We start from the raw sequence: 19,496 nt of genomic DNA, 5'->3' as shown, positions 1-19,496 counted from the left end.
GGGGTGTGGGACCACAGTCAGGAGGCTCTAGACACCCTAGTACATATTCCACACCAGGTAAAGAGATCCCTCTGGTGGTGGAGGAAAATGACGAATCTGTCGCAGGGGCGTCTGTGGCTCATCCCGGTTTCTCGGGTAGTGACCACAGATGCAAGTGGAAAAGGTTGGGGGGCACATTTGGGTTCCCTCCTAGCCCAGGGCACTTGGGAGGACGGCGAGTTGACTCGATCGTCCAACTGGAAAGAATTAAGGGCAGTGGGACTAGCCCTCAGATTCTTCAAAAAAGAGCTCCGGGGTCACCACATTCAGGTGCGGTCGGACAACTCTTCCGTAGTGGCCTATTTAAACAAGCAGGGTGGCACGAGAAGCGGAGCCCTGTTGTCTTTAGCGACAGAGATCCTGTCCTGGGCCGAAACCTACACCCTTTCGCTCTCAGCAGTTTTCCTGAGGGGAGAGAAAAACGTGGTAGCAGACTTTCTCAGCCGAAAGAGGCTGAGGGAGGGCGATTGGGTTCTCAACCAGGAGGTCTTCAATCTCATAATAAAGAGATGGGGGTCTCCAGAGGTGGACCTGTTCGCGTCCAAAAACAATGCAAAAACCCCCTGTTTTTTCTCCCTAAAAAGGGGAGAGGGAGCCTTAGGTGTGGACGCCTTGAACCAGAATTGGCACTTCAGAACTTGCTATGCCTTCCCACCTCCAGCGTTGTTGCCAGCAGTTCTGAGAAAGTTTCAAATGGAAAGCACATCTCTGATTCTGGTGGCTCCACATTTGCCTAAGAGAGCATGGTTCTCAATGCTAAAGCAGTTGGCGGTAGAACCTCCCCTACTCTTGCCCCCTCGGGACGATCTCCTCTCTCAGGGGCCAGTCCTCTGCCCACGAGTACGCCAGTGGAAGTTAGCGGCCTGGCTACTGAGGAAGGTTTATTAAAATCTAAAGGATTTTCAGAGAGACTAGTTTCTACCCTCCTGGACAGTAGGAAGAAGGAAACTCGCCAGATCTATGAAAAGGTCTGGTTACGTTTCAACAAGTGGTGCGCAGAGAGCTCTTTCCCAGTACGGAGCTCCTCCGCAGTTTTGGAATTTTTACAATGTGGGGCAGATAAGGGCTTATCCATTAGTACCCTTAGGGGTCAAGTATCAGCCCTCAGTGTTTATTTGGAAGATCATTTGGCTGCCAACCCATGGGTAGTCAGGTTCTTTAGGGCCCTGTCCAGACAGAGACCGGTCCAGGGTCTGTCCTTTCCCAGATGGGATTTATCTTTAGTTTTACAGAGCTTAACTGGACCCCCCTTTGCGCCTTTAAAGGAGTGTTTTCTGAGAGAGCTTACTCTGAAGACAGTGTTTCTGGTAGCAGTAACAACTGCCAGGAGGGTCAGTGAGATGGAGGCCTTATCAGTCAGGGCTCCCTTTTGCGTTATTTTTCCGGACCGGATAGTTTTAAAGACCGATCCAGCCTTTTTGCCGAAAGTGGCATCCAGCTTTCATAGAAGCCAGGAAATTGTTTTGCCCTCTTTTTTTTGTCCCAATCCCTCCGGTGAGAAGGAACTAAAATTTCATTATTTGGATGTTAGGAGATGTATCCTACACTATCTGGAACTGACCAAGACATTCAGAAGGTCAGATTCCTTATTTGTTTTGTTTTCCGGGGCCAGAAAAGGTTGTAAAGCGTCCCGACGCACTATTGCTAGATGGCTCAGAGTAGCCATCGAGCAGGCTTATTCAGTTGCAGGGAAAGAAATCCCAGTGGGTATTAAATCACACTCCACTAGAGCTATGGCAGCCTCCCAGGCAAAAAGAGCGGGAGCAACGCCAGAGCAGATTTGCAGAGCAGCAACATGGTCCAGCTATTCCACTTTCGTAAAACACTACAGAGTGGATCTGGTGTCGGCAGGTGAGCAGACCTTTGGGCGAAAGGTTTTGCAAGCTGTAGTCCCACCCTAACTGGTAAGTGCTCGCTTATCTTCTCATAGTGGCTGTCCTGAAAGACGATTAGGGAAAATTAGAGTTACGCTTACCGGTAACGTCTTTTCCAGTAGTCTTTCAGGACAGCCCTAGTTCCCACCCGAAAATTGGGGGGGAGTCTTACAAAAGACCAGAGCGCAGCAAGATAATGGTATTTGATAAATATGTTATTAATGTGTTCTTGTGTCTCCCCAGCTGGCCGGAGGGAATCTCGATATAAACTGAGGTCCGGCAGGGGAAGTAAGAATTTATGGGCTGGCGCAGTGTTTCCAGAGGAAGAGGAGGAGTCTATCTCTCATAGTGGCTGTCCTGAAAGACTACTGGAAAAGACGTTACCGGTAAGCGTAACTCTAATTTTTCAGTCCTCAGCGCAAAGGTCTGATCGGTTCAAGCAACCATCACCAGCGTCTGCATTACATGGTGCAGGAAGATCTAGGAGCAAGAGCAGACTTGGAGACCTTTCCAACAGAGCATCCACTGGGTTACTGGGTCTCGAGGATGGACCACTGGGCAAAACTTGCTCAATATGCAATTGAGCTACTGGCCTGTCCTGCATCCAGCGTGCTTTCTGAATGCACATTCAGTGCTGCTGGTGGGTTTGTAATGGATCAAAGAGTGCGCCTGTCCACGGACTCCGTTGATAGGCTCACATTCATAAAAATTAATCAGTAGCTATCAAGCACCTGATGCTGATGTAACTGATTGAATTTGCTATGGATGTGGGATCCCTTGAAGACTGCCTACGCTGACTATCCTATTCCTCCTCAATCTTGATGATGCTAGCTTCCAACGATATTTTTGGTTTAGGGCACCACCACCATCACCCAAGGCCCAATTTTTATGCCCCTGTTTAACAGGGGCATGTAATAACAATTTTTGATATAATATTTCAAAGCAGGGCCCGTTCCTGCACCCAACAAGAGTAACAGAGCTTACAATGTTCAGGTACCACCTAACACCTAATGCCCAATTTTCAGCAGAGTATATAGGGCAGGCCATATAGTATATATACTGCTGTTCAGAGTATTTAGTGTCTGGGGAACCCCCACACCATTTTCTAAAAAATTTGAGTGCGGGGTTCCCCTTAATACCCATAACAGGGCCTGGTATGGATTTTGAGGGTGACATCCACGCCATTTTATTGGGTATTTTTGGCATTTTTATCTATATTCTTGGGATCCGACAATACATTACAACCGCGAGCAGTTTTAATTAAAAATGTTTCCTTTAGAAATGTAATTTTGCTGTGGTACGGTTATAAACATAGGAAAGATGCGCTACTTTTCAGACATACTAAGGACATCCCCAAGGCACGATATTTAAATTAATATTTCATTTTTATTGTTTTATTTTAAGCATTATTAAAATCACTGCTCCCAAAAAAACAACCTCTTTAAAACTTTTTTTTTGGTATTGCTACATATCCCCTGGGGCAGGACCCAGGTCCCCAAACACTTTTTATGGCAATAACTTACATATAAGCCTTTCAAATTAGCACTTTTGATTTTTCACGTTCGTGTCCCATAGACTAACTGTGCTCGAACAAATTTTTGGCCTGTTCGTATGTTCTGCTGAATCGGGGAGCATTTGGCTCATCCCTACAAATAAATATCCGAGAAGTGTAGCGTGCATTTGTATTCAGCCCCTGAGTCAATACTTTGTAGAACCACCTTTTACTGCAATTACAGCTGCAAGTCTTTCTGGCTATGTCTCTGCCAGCTTTGCACATCTAAAGAGTGAAATTGTTGCCCGTCCTTTTTTGCAAAACAGCTCAAGCTCTGTCAGATTAGATTTCAGTCTGTGAACAGCAATTTTCCAATCTTGCCACAGATTCTCAGTTGGCTTTAGGTCTGGACTTTGACTGGCCCATTCTAACACATGAATATGCTTTGATCTAAACCATTCCATTGTAGCTTTGGCTGTATGTTTAGGGTCATTGTGCTGCTGGAAGGTGAACCTCCGCCCCAGTCTCAAGTCTTTTTCAAATTCTAACAGGTTTTCTTCTAAGATTGCACTGTATTTGGCTCCATCCATCTTCCCATCAACTCTGACCAGCTTCCCTGTCCCTGCTAAATAAAAGCATCCCCACAACATGATGTTGCCACCATCACGTTTCCCGGTGGGGATTGTGTGTTCTGGGTGATGCGCAGTGTTAGTTTTCTGCCACACATAGCATTTTGCTTTTAGGCCAAAAAGTTCAATTTTGGTCTCATCTGACCAGAGCACCTTCTTCCACATGTTTGCTGTGTCCCCCACATGGCTTCTCGCAAACAAAGCAGGACTTCCTCTTTTAACAATGGCTTTCTACTTGCCACTCTTCCATAAAGGCCAGATTTATGGAGTGCACAACGAATAGTTGTCCTGTGGACAGATTCTCCCACCTGAGCTGAGGATCTCTTCTGCTCATCCAGAGTTACCAGGGGCCTCTTGGCTGTTTTTCTGATTAATGCTCTCCTTGCCTGGCCTGTCAGTTTAGCTGGACAGCCACGTCTTAGAAGGTTTGCAGTTGTGCCATACTCTTTATATTTTAATATGATGGACTGAACAGTGCTCAGTGAGCAGTTTAAAGCTTAGGATATTTTTTTTAAACCCTAACCCTGCTTTAAACTTCCCCACAACATTATCCCTGATCTGTCTGGGTGTGTTTCTTGGCCTTCATGGTGCTGTTTGTTCACTAAGGTTCTCTAACACAGTGGTCATCAACCATGTCCTCAGGGCCCACTAACAGGCCAGGTTTTATGTATAACCTTGGGGAGATGCAGACTACAATACTGCAATCACCGAGCAGCAAATAATGTCACCTGTGATGTATTTCAGTTATCTTGCAAACATGGCCTGTTAGTGGGCCCTGAGGACAGGGTTGATGACCACTGTTCTAACAAACCTCTGAGGGCTTCAAAGAACAGCTGTATTTATACTGAGAATAAATTACACACAGATGGACTCTACTTACTAATTAGGTGACTTCTGAAGGCAATCGGTTCCATTAGATTTTAGTTAGTGGTATCAGAGTAAAGGGGGCCGAATACAAATGCACGCCACACTTTTCACATATTTGTAAAAAAAAATGTTGAAAACCATTTATCATTTTCCTTCCACTTAACAACTATGTACCACTTTGTGTTGGCCTATCACATATAATCCCAATAAAATACATTTACATTTTTGTTCGTAAAATGACAAAACTATAAAATTTCAAGGGGTACGAATACATTTTCAAGGCACTGTATATCTTTGCTCTCGTTTTTGTCTAAGGGTGAAGAGTAAGCAACCCTTTCACTGCAAAGCCCTACCGCATGGGGAGAAGTGTTTATCCTTGAATACCTTCTTTAACTGCAAAGCAATGCTCTCTATATAAGTAGAGGAAGAGATTTTTTTTGTCATAATCAGGAGAGCAGCCAAAAGGTGACAAAGCTGTCCTCCAGAGATGCAGTACATTGAGTGAGCGTTGTCACCCTAGCACAGGGAGTTACTGTCAGGATTACAAGGTGAAAATAAAGCAAAAAAGCCTAAAAAGTAATGCAACCACCACATCTCTTTCCCCACCTCCTCCCCTTTTTCCTACTTTCTTACCCACCTCTCCTCCTATCTTTTCTGAAAACTTGTCATTGTTAACATTATGATAAATACTCCCTCCGGGGCTGTGTATAGTGGTGTACAGGCAGGACGGGACATTATGGACACTGTGCAGAGAAGCCTAGAAGTGGCTGGGATATTTGGAGTGAGTTAGCCTTTCCGTTTTTTCATGAAAAGGTAAACTAAAGCCCCATACAACACTATCAGTTTTTCTGCTGAGTTTTTCCTTCAGGTTTACCAAAACCATGTAGTGCGAGGGCCTGCCTGATTGCATACACATTTAAACTCCTAAGGTTTGACCTCCTATTATATGGTTTTGGTAAATCTGAAGACAAAACTCAGCAGAAAATCTGATAGTGTGTATGGGGCTTTACCCTTTAAGTTCAGCGGCCTAGAATTGGAATAGTGAAGGCAATAACACGAACCTGTGTAGTTCAGACCCAATGTTATCAGCGGCTGACACGGCCTTTCTGGGCGGTCTGTCCAGATGGCATCTATGAGGTTTTCCTGCACAGGTACAAGGAGATGTCCAGCGTTCTTCAATGCCATGGACATACTCTTCCACTGGTCTAAACAAAGATGGAAAAAAAAACACATAATAATAATAATAATAGCAATAATATACGCGCAACGTTCATTTAATATACTTCCAATAAGCTCCACCCACATCCCATGTTAAAAGGACACTCCACTAAGGATATAAACTAAAAGAAACTGAATTTTTTGCCCCCTGAGGCTTCATCCTAAACACAAGCTTCCATTCTACACATTGATTTGAACTTAAAGGGATAGCCTCTCCAAAAGTGATATCCAAGCAAGCCATAGCTTATGCCATTTTCTTTCCTGCAAAATCACTCAATTCTCCCATCAACACAGCCAGTGTTGATGGGGGCATCTGACCTACAGCACTATCGTGTTCTACCAGTGGGGGGCCCTTCCCTGCCAGCAGAACACAATGTTCCCTGTTAGCGGCTATAGCCACCAGCAGTGATTGCATCCAAAAAAAAACTGGCATGCTGGTTGTACTGAAGTCAAATCAATGAATCATCCTCAGTACAACCAGCCTGGCCATAGATGGATGGAAATTTTGCTGGTCCCTGCTGAACCAGCTGAGACTCGATCCAGCTAAGGCCAGTTTTAGTGTCCGATAGATGAAAAAATAAACCTCATATCGGTCGAAGACTATTTGCGAGTTCCTGGGTCTGTACACATGCTGTGCCCATTATAGCCACAATCTCTGCACTGGGTTCCCAGGTGTGCACACCTGCTGTGCCCATTATGAAAGGTTCCCACTATTCCAGGGTCTACACCTCTGTTTTGCCCATTATGAGGAGTTCCCCCCTTCCCTTTGCTGAGTTCCCTGGTCTGCACATCAGCTATGCCCATTATGAGAGTTGTCCACCATCCTTGCACTGCATTCCTGGGTCCACATACCTACTGTTCTCATAAGTGGTTCCACCATCCCTGCACCTATTTTCCAAATCTGTACCCCTGCTGCACCTATTATTGCGGTTCCTACTATCCTTGTGCTGAGTTTCTGGATATGTACAAATTTTACGTAGGTTACCTGCCAGCAAGTCAGTGGATGCCAAGGGGCAAACCGAAAGGTGGCAAGCCTACTACCAGTGTATCGGAGGACTGGCATCACCAGTAACATTTGGAAAAACATGTTACCTGTTTGAATAATAAAAGGATCTACAGCGACCCGTGAGCCTTCAGGAAGCACACTGATTAGCCAGTCTTCCTGTGTGGGCGTGTCCTTTAGACCTGTAACAAGAAAGAACATGTTATGTCTAGCCAAGATTTTGTGGGGTTATTTGCTTTTTTTAGTAGAGTTGGAAATGATGAGAACACCAGCGTTTCCTGCTTTCCAGGGCTTTATTAAAGAGTCTTCCCTTCACTTACAGCTCTGGTGCCCAACCTGCAGCCCTTTTGGCACTTGTTTGAGGCCCTCTGGGCCACTTTGACTACTAGTCTGTGTTTTGATACTTACTCAAGCCAATAAATGAAAAAAAAAATAAAAAAAAAAAAAAATGCAACCACCACATCTAATGATTGGTAAGCTGCAACATATTATATTTTTGGTTTTGGGTTTAATAACCACTTACCTACTGGGCACTTTTACCCCCTTCCTGCCCAGACCCAACGTTCAGCTTTCAGAGCTGTCATAATTTGAATAACATTTGTGCGGTCACATTACACTGTACCCATATGAAAGTTTTATATATATATTTTTTTAAAATAGAGCTTTATTTTAGTGGTATTTAATGACCACTGGGTTTTCTTATTTTTTGCTAAATAAACGTCTGTTATATAATTTTGCAAACAGGTAATTTTTCTCCTTCGCTGATGAGGCTGCTCTGATGTGCACTGATAGGCAGTGTTAATTTTGGTATTGAATTTTGATTTCGTTTTATAGTCTTTTGACTAAAATGTCATTTTAGTTATCTGCTAAATGTTTTAGTCGAGTAAAATCTCTAGTAATTTAGTTGAATAAATTAATTTCAGTCAACTAAAATCAAATGCGTCAAGTTAAATAGTAATGCATTATTTAAGAATTTCCAAACTCATTATATACTCCTGGAGTAAAAAAAAAAAAAAAAAAAAAAATAGGATTTTTTCATCATACTTACCTGTAAAATCCCTTTCCTTGAGTACATCATGGGACACAGAATCAGGGTAATATTCATTGCCTACTGGGTTATACTCCATCTCCAGGTGAATGGACACTGGTAGACCAAAGGTCTTCCGACAGGAAGTGATCCCCTATAGAATCTCTCCCATACAGGAAGCACTTCAGTTTTGTAGCAAGCACTGAATCCTCAAAAAAGAGGGGAGGGATCGCTGTGTCCCATGATGTACTGAAAGAAAAGGATTTTACAGGTAAATATGATGAAAACCTACTGGGACGTCCCAGACCAAGAGGGGAGGGAGACACCCTGCCAAAAAATAGCCATCAGAACTTATACGGCAGCCCGCATCACACTGCGGACAAAAGCCGAATCCTCAGCTGCGCGAACATCCACTTGACAACATTTTGTGAATGTATGCAATGAAGACCAGGTAGGAGCCTTACAAATCTCAGCCACAGATATCTGACGTCGAAAAGCCCAGGAGGTTCCTACACACCTGGTAGAATGAGCTCTCACCTTAAAGGGAGAAGCTTCATGTTTCAGACCATAGGCCTGAATGATCCATTAACAGACCCAATTGGCAATGGAAGCCTTGGAAGCTGCCTGCCACTTCTTGGGTCCTTTTGGTAAAACAAAAAAGGAGTCTGATCCTCGGATCTCTGCAGATCTAGACAAATAAACCTTGACTGCCCAGACAACGTCCAATGAATGCAGTTGTCTCTCTTCTGCCGAGCGAGGCTGAGAGAAAAAAGAAGGCAAAATAATGTCCTGATTTAAATGAAAGGCCAACACCACCTTTGGCAAAAGTGATAGAACAGGTCGTAACACAACTCTGTCATGGTGAAGGATTAAGTATGGTTCCCTGCGTGAAAGGGCCACCCACTCCGACACCTTTATAGCCGAGGTGATGGCCATCAGGAAGGCTAGCTTTCGTGACAGCAAGTCTAATTGATTTTCCTTGACAGGTTCAAATGGTTGTTTCTGTAACACAGACAGCACCAAGTTCAAGTCCCAAGGACACATAGGTGACCTAATGGGGGGAAGCAAGCGAGTTGGCCCCTGAATAGAGGTTTGGATTATCGAATGGGAGGCTAAAGGCCTTTGGAAGGATACTGATAGGGCCGAAACTTGACCTCTGATTGTACCAATTTTATTTCCACAGTTGACTGTAGAAAAGAGATTTCTCCAATCACGTATTTCCGAGGATGCCATTTTCTGGCTTCACACCAAGCAATACAAGTCTTCCAGACCTTATGGTAAAACTTTCCTAGTGACAGCTTTTCTAGCATTCACTAAGGTAGACACTACTGTTCCCGAGATGCAATGGTCCTTTAACACCCTGGCTTCAATGGCCATGCCATCAACTTTAGAGACTGTAAATTGGGATGGAATATAGGACCTTGAGGCAGTAGATCAGGGCGACGTGAAAGCGTCCATGGCCTGTATATTGTCAGTCTCACTATCTCTGGGAACCAGGGCCTTCTGGCTCAGGTTGATGCCACCAGAATGACTGGAACTCCCTATTTCCGAATCCTGCGCAACAAATGTGGAAGGAGAGGGATTGGAGGGAAAGCATAAACCAGGGAGTAATGTCTCCATGGAACTATCAGTGCATCTGCTCAGATTGCCAGAGGGTCCCTTGTTCGGGACACAAATAGCTATAGCTTGTTGTTGAACCTGGATGCAAATAGGTTGACCTCTGGCCATCCCCAACGCTGGCAAATTTGCTGCAATAGCCCTGGGTGGAGGGACCATTCCCTGGGCAGATCTGCTAGCGACTGAGATAATCTGCCTTCCAGTTCTCTACTCCCGTGATATGGACTGCAGATATAAATTGGGACAGGCTAGTATGTGGTTCACCTCCTTCAGAGCTGAACGACTCCTGGTACTGCCTTAGTGGTTTATATAGGCCACTGCAGTGGCACTGTCGGATTGAACCCTGATAGAGCAGTCCTGAAACTCTCCCATCCAGGACTGTAGGGCCAGACGTACTGCCCATAATTCCAGGGCGTTGATGGGCAGGATCTGTTCTGTCCCTGACCATTTCCTCTGAGCTGTGAGCCCTTCTAGGGTCGCTCATCAGCCTGAGAGACTGGCATCTGTAATCAATACTCTCCAATTTACCAGGTGAAAGGATTTTCCCTTTCACAGGTTCTGATCATGCAACCACCAGTTTAGGCTTAAGCATGCCCGAGGAGATAAGCACATTGGATAATCCAGGGTTATTCCTCTTCTGATCCAGGCCAACAAGATGTCTTGTTGTAAAGCCCTGGAATGGAACTTGGCATAAGGCACTGACTCGGAAGATACCATCCTCCCTAGAAGACTCATACAGAGCCAAATGGAGTGTTGTCTAGTTCCCCTTATCTGACGAACCTGAACCTTCAGAGCACAGATCCTTACAGGTGGCAAGAATACTCTTGCTTGAACCATATCTAGGATCAGACCTAAATACTTTAGACTTTGAGCTGGTTTCAAGGCTGATTTTTTGGTATTTATGATCAAGCCTAAGCTTTTCAAATACCGCACTCGGTTCTAGAGCCTGTAATGAGTGATCTCAGAGTAGGAGGTCGTCCAGATACCCAAGCACTAGGATGTCTTGGGCCCCTAAAAGACCCAATACTGGTGCTAGGACCTTTGTGAACACCCGGGAAGCTGTAGCCAGCCCGAAGGTTAGAGCCACAAACTAAAAAGGACATTCCTCTACTGCAAAATGTAGGCACCTCTGATGGGGGCTGAAAGATAGGTATGTGTAAATACGCATCTTTTATATTGATAGCTAGAAAGTCTCACCTCTGGTGTGAGGCTACTACTGAGCGGACAGACTCCATCCGAAAGGACTGTATCAGTAGGTACTTGTTCCGGCATCTTTAGGTCCAAAATGGGCCTTGTGTCCCCATTTTGTTTCTAAACCGTAAAGAGGTTTGAGTAAAACCCTGTGCCCCTTTCGGATACAGAAACCTCTACAATCACTCCTTGATGCACTAGATGTAGTGCCTGAAGCAATAAGTTTCTTTTTGGAGGATCCGAGGGAACACTGGATCTTAAAAAGCTCTAAGGGGGAACCTCCCACAACTCCAGCTTGTAACCGTGAGCTATGAGTAAGCGCTGTTTGTAGCGTGAAACGCGTCAGAAAACTTTGTCCTAAAATCCTTTTTTGTTCCCTTTTTGCTGTGATGTTTTGTTCAATGGAGTTTTGCACTCTCACTTGAAGAAATAAAAGCATCTAATTTTTACACAATCCGGAGTGCGGCTATCCAGAGTTTCGTTCTGTTTCTACACATTTAACTCCAGCTTGTAACCCTGAGATATAATTGAGGAGACCCACTCATCCTGAATTATTGTTCTTCAAATGTCCGCAAAGTGCAGCAGCCTTCCACCCACTCGATGGAGTGGGGACGTCCCCTCAAAAGGAGGGCTTGGTGCTGGGTTTCGTAGAATCTTGGACCGAGGGCTTTATCTGGCCCTGGCCCTGCGGCTTGGCCCTGACCCTAGCGCCCTGTTTGTGGTGGAACCGCCTTGACGGCAAGACATTTGAGGAAGCAGTCCCTGTGGTTTTAAATGAGGGATGTCTGGTGCTTTTCATCACAGGAAGTAGAGAACTCTTCCCTCCGGAAATCTTTTGGATATATTTGTCCAAGTGATCACCAAATAAACGTTCACCACGAAAAGGGAAACCTGCCAATAACTTTTTACAAGTAAGCTCGGCTGACCAGTTCTTAAGCCACAAGAGTATGCACATATGTACAGACGAGAGAGCCAAAACGAGAAACCTGCTGTATTGAATCCTTTAAGGCGTCAATAGCAAAACACAGCACTTGAGAAATATTGGTCTTACTTTCAGGCAGATCATCCTCCTGGTTAGGCCTATCAGGCCATTTGACCTGATCCTTTAAGGACTGGAAATGCAACTTAAAGGCAGAACGAACCAATTCAGTCGGAGTCAGGATCAAAAGCCTCTGCGAATGAGAGGCAGACATCAATTGGATATCTTCTTGTCCATATTGCTTGGAAGCAGGCTCATCTGCCGTGCCCTCCACAGAGTCCTGAGCTTTAAGCTCTTCCCCATCGTCAACCCATTCCTTCTCCAGACTAGGAGTTTCCAGGAGGAGGATCTGTCACTCTTCTTGCCACCCTGCAAGATGGAGGGAATCATGCCAGCAATCCTGTGCTCTAAGCCAGCTAGGGCCGAGGACAGTTCATCCTCAGTGATAAAAAGGTCAAGTAGTAGCATTTACTGTAGGCACAATACCAGATAGGCGTAGCAGCTCAGATTGCCAGGAAGCCTCTGGTCTTTCAGGGGATACAACACTAGGGATATGACTAGGTTCGTCACGAACTACTGATGACATCGGTGTGCCCTTCCCTGTAGTGCTGGTCCCGCTTGTCTTTTTTGAAGACATTTACCAGCCACAAAAAGAGAGTACTTGGGTGTAGTATTAAAACACCTCAGAAGGGAGACTTTTTAGCCTGCCAGCCAAGCAACACTTGGTGACTCACGTGACCCAGGTAAGGAAAAATTAAGCGCTGTAAGTGTCTGTTCCGAGCCTGCTCTGTGTCCCACAGCTGCCTTCAGGAAGCACTGAATGTGTGGCCTACGCATCTTAAATAAGCTGGGTGTGTGTACCGGAACATTCTCTGTGTGCTCCCGGCAAACAGGCATGGCTGTATCCGCATATGATGCGAATCCTCGTGCGTCCAGATAAAAGGCCACTGCGCATGTGCGGCGAAGCCGCCAAACAAACTGCTAACTGAGCATAGCGGCACTCTTGGGAACGTATGGGCGCCCTGGTGAACCAAGGCGAAATGGCGCACAGTCATGCGCCATTATACAGGTAAAAAAACTGCCAGACAAGCAAAAAAAAAAAAAAGGTACACTTTGCAAACACCCACAGCTAGCCCAAAACTCCCCCGTCTGGTCACCGCACACAGGTGTCCAGTCTCTAGCTAGCTTGACTGACTGACACCCCACAATAATAAGTAAAGGGGTTTCACTTACCTGTCCAAGTGCAGGGCAGCTTAGAAACTAAGAGCCCAGTCTTCACAATGGGTTCCTGTCACTTGAGGACCTTCAAGGACTGGGTACCCTTTTCATGTGTAGGGTACACTCCCTTGGACCTGTACAGCACCCTGCTGGAATGGCTTTGCGCTGTGGTGTCCAGGATTCCACTTCCCAGGGTCCAGCGCCCTGGAGGCCACATTACAGGCAAAAACTTGCAGGATCTTGTGTCTTCTTTGCGAGGCTTGGGTACCATTTATCTAAGCATATAAAGCCTGTGTCAAATGGATCGGATCGGTCAATACCTTGATTAATTTAAGAACCGTTTGTGGGACTAGAGACCTGGAGCTCAGAGAGCTCAAAACAAACCATGCCATCCACCTTGCAGACACTGGTAAAAAACTGAAGTGCTTCCTGTGTGGGAGGGGTTACATAGGGGATCACTTCCTGTCTGAAGACCTTTGGTCTACCAGTGTCCATTCACCTGAGATGGAGTATAACCCAGTAGGTAATGAATAGTAGCCTGACTGTGTCCCATGATGTATGAAAAAGAAAATCGAATTGGTTATTATTTATGGTATTAAAGTTTTGATCAAACTCACAGATACAGATTTAGCCCCTCTGGATGGTCTGGGAGGCCTGTAATGCACACAGTGCTCTGGACGGTGGTCTGAGGAAGCTTGTAATGCACACAGTGCTCTAGACGGTGGTCTAAGGAGGTCTGTACTACTGCACACAGCGCTGGATGGTGGTCTCAGGTTTGAGGGATGGCCTGTAATGCACAGTGCTCTGGATGCCGGTGGTCAGTGGTCACTGGTCAGAGGAGGCCTGTAATGCTGCACAGTGCTCTGGATGTCGGTGGTCAGAGGCGGCCTGTAATGCACACACAGTGCTCTGGATGGATGGTGGTCTGAGGGAAGGCCCTAGGCCTCTAATTGTAATGTACACACTCAGGTGCTCTCTGCTCTGGACGGTCGTCATTGTGACTCGGGAGTTGGACTCTCTTCGGGACGCGGGAGACCTGTAATACACAGTGCTGCTCTGGACGGTTGTTTGCGGTTTTGGAGGCCTGTATTGCTGGCTGCACAGACGATTGCGTGCTGGGAGCGGAAGCAGGCGGAGCTCCAAGGAAACCTGAAGTTAGTTCACGAGGATAAATGTCCCTGCCTCAAATTTTCATTTTGTTTTCGTTCGTTAACAAAAACAGAATTGATTTGTCACAGTTTTCGTCAGTGGACGAAAATGTGGTGTACTGTTGGTTTTCGTCACAGAAAAAATGCCACTGATGAAAATTTGGAGGAAAACTTTTTCATTGACGGAATTGATACTGCGGATCAGCAGCACTGATGTACACCGCTGAGGCTGCACTGATGGGCGACAACGATGAGCAGGCACTGATGGGCACGGACCTCCATTGAGACTGCACTGATAATCAATGCCCCAATTATCAGTGTCCCTTTTACACAAGCCAGTTATCAGCTCTCCTCTCCGCTGTCAGCACAAGGAAATGAGTGCTAATAACCGGCTTTTGTTTACATTGTGATCAGCTGTGATTGGACACAGCTGATCCCATGGTAAAGAGGTGCTGATTGGCTCTTTATCTCAATCTGTGATCAGCAGTGTCCCGAGGACATTGCAATCCCAGAGCGCACCGCCCGCTCTGTTAACTGGCCATCCCATGCTGTAGCGGTCATTTGGCTATAGTGCAGTCGGCAAGAGGATAGGGTGACAACGCTGCTGCTACGTAGAGTACATTCACCCCAGGACAGGGGGTGTCTGTCAGGAACACCGTGATAAAATAAAACAGCCTGACAAAAGTTAGGGGAAAAAAGCTGAACTCCAGGCAGATATAAAAGACACATATAATGCAGCTCTGTACTCATTAAATGTATGTTTTGAAATGCAATAATTTACATTTCAGTTGGTTATCAACAACTTAAAGTACAGCAAAGCTTCTAGGGGGAAGAAAACAGACCCAATCAGGTGTGTTGCAGTGCACAGAACATGCTCATATAAGGAGAGGGCAGAGTGAAAACAATGAGCTTATCAGTGTCCTGCGTCTCCTTTTGCTGCCCAGTAACAAGGTTGGAGTGAGGAGGAGATTTGTAAGAGAAAGTGAAACTGTAGAAGAGCTAAACCAGGTCCCCTCCCTGCCAGACAGGGCAGAGCTGTGTACATTTAAGGACTGGATGGACAGAAATGCAAATCCTTTGGCAGGTAGAATAGCTCTTTTATATGCATGCTCATCTGTGTATTTAGTGGTTTGCCTGGAGTTCAACTTTAGTCTGAGATGTAGCAAACTGGGATCCACCTCACCCATCTTCATTAGTGTCCAGTTGCTGTCCATCTGCTGAGCAGCCTGCAGGAAGTAGCGTCCGTCCGTCCACATAGCGGCGCTCTGCTCCGTCACTATTGCTGTCCCTGCAACCACAAAGGAAATCATCATAAAAGAATTCAGCTATCCACGCACATTTTTGAAAAAAAATTCTTATCCCTCAGTATATTAAAGCGGTGTTCCGGCAAAAAAATTAAGATAAAATTAAAAGCCAGCAGCTACACATACTGCAGCTGCTGGCTTTTAATAATGTGACACTGATCTGTCCTGGAGTCCCGTGATGTCAGCACCACAGCTGTTTCCATTAGCTGTCGGGTGCAGCTGCCACCATTGTTGGTGAGAGTACCTGGCTTCGAGCAGGGAACACTACTGCACATACGGGAGGCCCTGCTCCTCTCTACTACTGGCCTGGCCACAGGGAGAGGAGGAGGGAGAATGGAGTCACATAGTGATGTCACACGGCCGCAGCCCAGACTCCCGGAAGAGGGAACAGAATGTGTGTCTAAGCCCTTGTACACACGGTCGGAGAATCCATCGGAATGTGTCCTATCGGACCGCGTCGTCGGATAATCCGACTGTGTGTGGTATGCATCGGACTGATTCCGTCCGAATCTCCATCCGACCCAATTTTCCAACATGTTGGAAATATTTCCCGACCAACTGGGCTGATTGGACATACTCCGATCATGTGTAGAGAATTTTGATCGGACCAAGTGCCACGCATGCTCAGATCAAATTCCTACATCAAAGCTATTGGCTACTAGCCTGAATGTAGTCCCATCGTAACGAAATTACGTCATCACGTTCTGAAAGATCGGATTTTTTGACAACTTAGTCCGACCGTGTGCATGCAACAGTTTCGGACACAATCCGACGGATTTGGTTGGTAGAATCTCCGACCGTGTGTACAGGGGCTAAGACAGGTATCCTGTCCCCCCCCCCCCCCCCCCGAAAAATGTCAATAGTGGCACCGGAGGGGGGAGAAAACAAATGAGTGGAAGTTCCACTTTTGGGTGGAACTCCGCTTTAGCTGAGCACAGTAATGCGCCTGCATTTGTGATGGTGGCGGGACCGGCCATACAGCCGCTCACGATGATCAACAGCCGTTTATACTGCAGGCTAGGGCTGAACTCACCCAACTTTTATTTAAAGTATATGGCTAACTTAAGCATGAGCCAGGCAAGGCATACCTCCCACATCAGTGTACTAAAACGCATGATGAGCAAAGACGCGTTTGTGTTTTCAAAGACATTTTAAATTTCAATTCTAAGAAAACTTTATAGCATGTGACCAAACTACAAAAAAGACAAAAAAAATAGACTTGAAGAGTCAGCATTGTTCTGCTGCCAAAGTGGAAGTCTGAATGGCGTTTTAATCACCTTATGCAATATAACCATCTGCCTGTCAGCACCCAGGAGACCGGCCAGGCAGCAACTTGATTTAAAATTATAAAAAAAAAAAAAAAAAAAGGCAATAATGGAAACCAGGTGCAGAACAATTTATTGCTCCAGAAGCCATCAGTGCAAAATCTCACACACTGGTCAGTAAAGCCAGGGATTGACATATTAGGGCGGTAGTCACCAGAACAGGTTGAAGATTTTTACCATTACTTTTAGTCCTTGTAAAATATGAATCCCCACAGCAGGGATACAGCAATAAAAACCTGGCAGAGATTCTAACCATTCTCTGCTCTATCTAAAAAGGAATAAAAAATGATGACCCTAACTTTATTTAAAGTTTATATCTGCGGGAGCTTAGAATGTATAGAGAGATTTCTATTAAAGCCGTTATTAAGGTGAAAACTCAAAACGTGGGGGGGGGGGGGGGGGGGGGGGTAACACCGCGCTGAGACCTAAAAATAATAATACATATAACAATACAAAATCAAGAGTAAGATAAGCATTAATAAAAAAATAAAAATTACAATGAATATTGAAAATCACAAGGCTGCTGCTCCACTGTGGGATACACACACACACACACACAATGGAAGTAGAAGAAAAGTGCTGCGACCAATAAATAAAAATAGTTTATAACTTCTAATAAAACAGCACTACATGCATCACAAAGTCCCTGACTTCTTCAATTAATAAAAGTCCATAGCGAGAAGATCTTTGTGTTGAATGAAAATCACTAAGCTTCAAAAACTGACACACCACAGTGATTCCACACATCTATCACAAAGATCTCGCTATGGACTTTTATTAATTGAAGAAGTCAGGGACTTTGTGATGCATGTAGTGCTGTTTTATTATAAGCTATTCCATCCCACTGACGCCAATGATGGGGCACTATTCCATCCCACTGACGCCAATGATGGGGCACTATTCCATCCCACCGACGCCAATGATGGGGCACTATTCCATCCCACCGACGCCAATGATGGGGCACTATTCCATCCCACCGACACCAATGATGGGGCACTATTCCATCCCACCGACACCAATGATGGGGCACTATTCCATCCCACCGACACCAATGATGGGGCACAATTCCTCCCACTAATACCAATGATGGGGCACGATTCCTCCAACTACTGTTCATAGGCTCCATGTAATTTTTTACTCCCACCAAGCCTGAGGCCTCGTTTACTCTCATTAGAGTTATTTTTTATTGATTAGAAAGATTGGACACCCTCAGTCTTCAGAGATCTCAGCTGGTCTAATAATATACATGTTCAATATAATCTGCAAAGAACACCCTAGTCCTCGTATGACTCCACAAGCTCATTAAGGTGTCAGCTGTACAAAGACACTGAGGTTTTTCAATGTGGCGCCACATTCTGCTGCTTGTACCAAAACTCGGACAAGCATAGAAAAACAGATTCCGGGGGTAGATTTATTACAGCGCGGGATAATGAGGCCCACTCCATAAATTCTAAAGTCAGATAATAGCCAGCTACAACAGTGAAAGCAGACATAAAACCTCTACAAATAGCTGTTTACTAGACCCCCAAAGTGATGTGTTCCTGTTCCCCTCAGTGGGGGTTCCCACTATAAATTCCAAAGTATATATCTCTAATTAAAGGGTGACCAGACAACGAAATGCCTAACACTCTAAGCTCTGTTTTTAACCACTTTATCCCCTTCCGGCCCAGGTCAATTTCCAGCTATCAGCGCTGTCGCACTATTAATGACAATTGTGCGGTCACACAACACTGTACCCAAACTAACTTTTTTATAATTTTCCTCCTCGCAAATAGAGCTCTCTTTTGGTGGTATTTAATCACCACTGGGTTTTTTAATTTTTTTGCTAAAAACAAAACAAAAAAAACAAAATATTTTTGAAAAGAACATTTTTTGTTTGTTTGTTTAGCTAAAAATAAAAAAATCCAGGGGTTAAATACCATTAAATAGCACTAAAAGAAACGACCGTGCAATTGTCAAAGTGCGTCAGCACTAAAAATTGACAAAAAAAAAGGCCTGGGGGCAGGAAGGGGTATAAGTGCCCGGTACGCAAGTTGTTACACATTACAAATACAAGACTTCACAATTATATTAATACCGCTTTAATATCCCTTCACATTGTGCTGTCGGATTAAACTGAGTCACCCATAATGAACCTCACACAAGAGAACATACAAACTTCATGCACATAGAGACTTGGTGGGAACTAAAGCCAGGATCCTGAAGACACCCAAGTGCGGGGCTGACCATGACATAAACATTCATGCACAAGTGAAGAGCTTTCATCCAAAATAACCAACTAAATAATGTAGCACCTGATCTGACATGATATAAGAATAAACGTAATTATAGTCACATTCCTGGAAAAAAACAATCCAGCACCGTACTCACCGGCAGAACCGTTGAATCCAGATATAAATTCCCGTCTGCAGTCACATGGGGCGATGTACTCACTCTGCAAACCGATGACAACACACACAAAATTACATGAGAACCCATAATGCATACATGGAGGACATTGTCGGATTTGCAGCGCATTTCGGCAGCTAGCGGGGCGCTTTTAACCCCCGCTAGCGGCCGAGAAAG

The 19,496-nt window shown here is 45.1% G+C and overlaps 1 protein-coding gene across 4 annotated transcripts in view; it reads right to left on the bottom strand.

Moving 5' to 3' along the window:
* XPNPEP1 (X-prolyl aminopeptidase 1) overlaps positions 1-19,496 on the bottom strand; it is a 90,911-nt gene that overhangs the window by 55,694 nt on the left and 15,721 nt on the right. For all 4 annotated transcript variants that reach the window (XM_077455076.1, XM_077455077.1, XM_077455075.1 and 1 more), the window contains exons 3-6: positions 19,302-19,365; positions 15,486-15,590; positions 7,212-7,304; positions 5,963-6,106 (exon numbers count right to left, since the gene is read on the bottom strand). In XM_077455076.1, the coding sequence (XP_077311202.1) occupies positions 5,963-6,106; positions 7,212-7,304; positions 15,486-15,590; positions 19,302-19,365 (406 nt within the window). The remainder of the gene's footprint in view (positions 1-5,962; positions 6,107-7,211; positions 7,305-15,485; positions 15,591-19,301; positions 19,366-19,496) is intronic.

Source organism: Lithobates pipiens, unplaced genomic scaffold (genome assembly GCF_037356315.1).
Source record: "Lithobates pipiens isolate NorthernLeopardFrog02 unplaced genomic scaffold, aLitPip1_a1.2 Scaffold_25, whole genome shotgun sequence".
NCBI classification, from domain to species: domain Eukaryota; kingdom Metazoa; phylum Chordata; class Amphibia; order Anura; family Ranidae; genus Lithobates; species Lithobates pipiens.
This window is presented reverse-complemented; position numbering and strand designations above follow the sequence as displayed.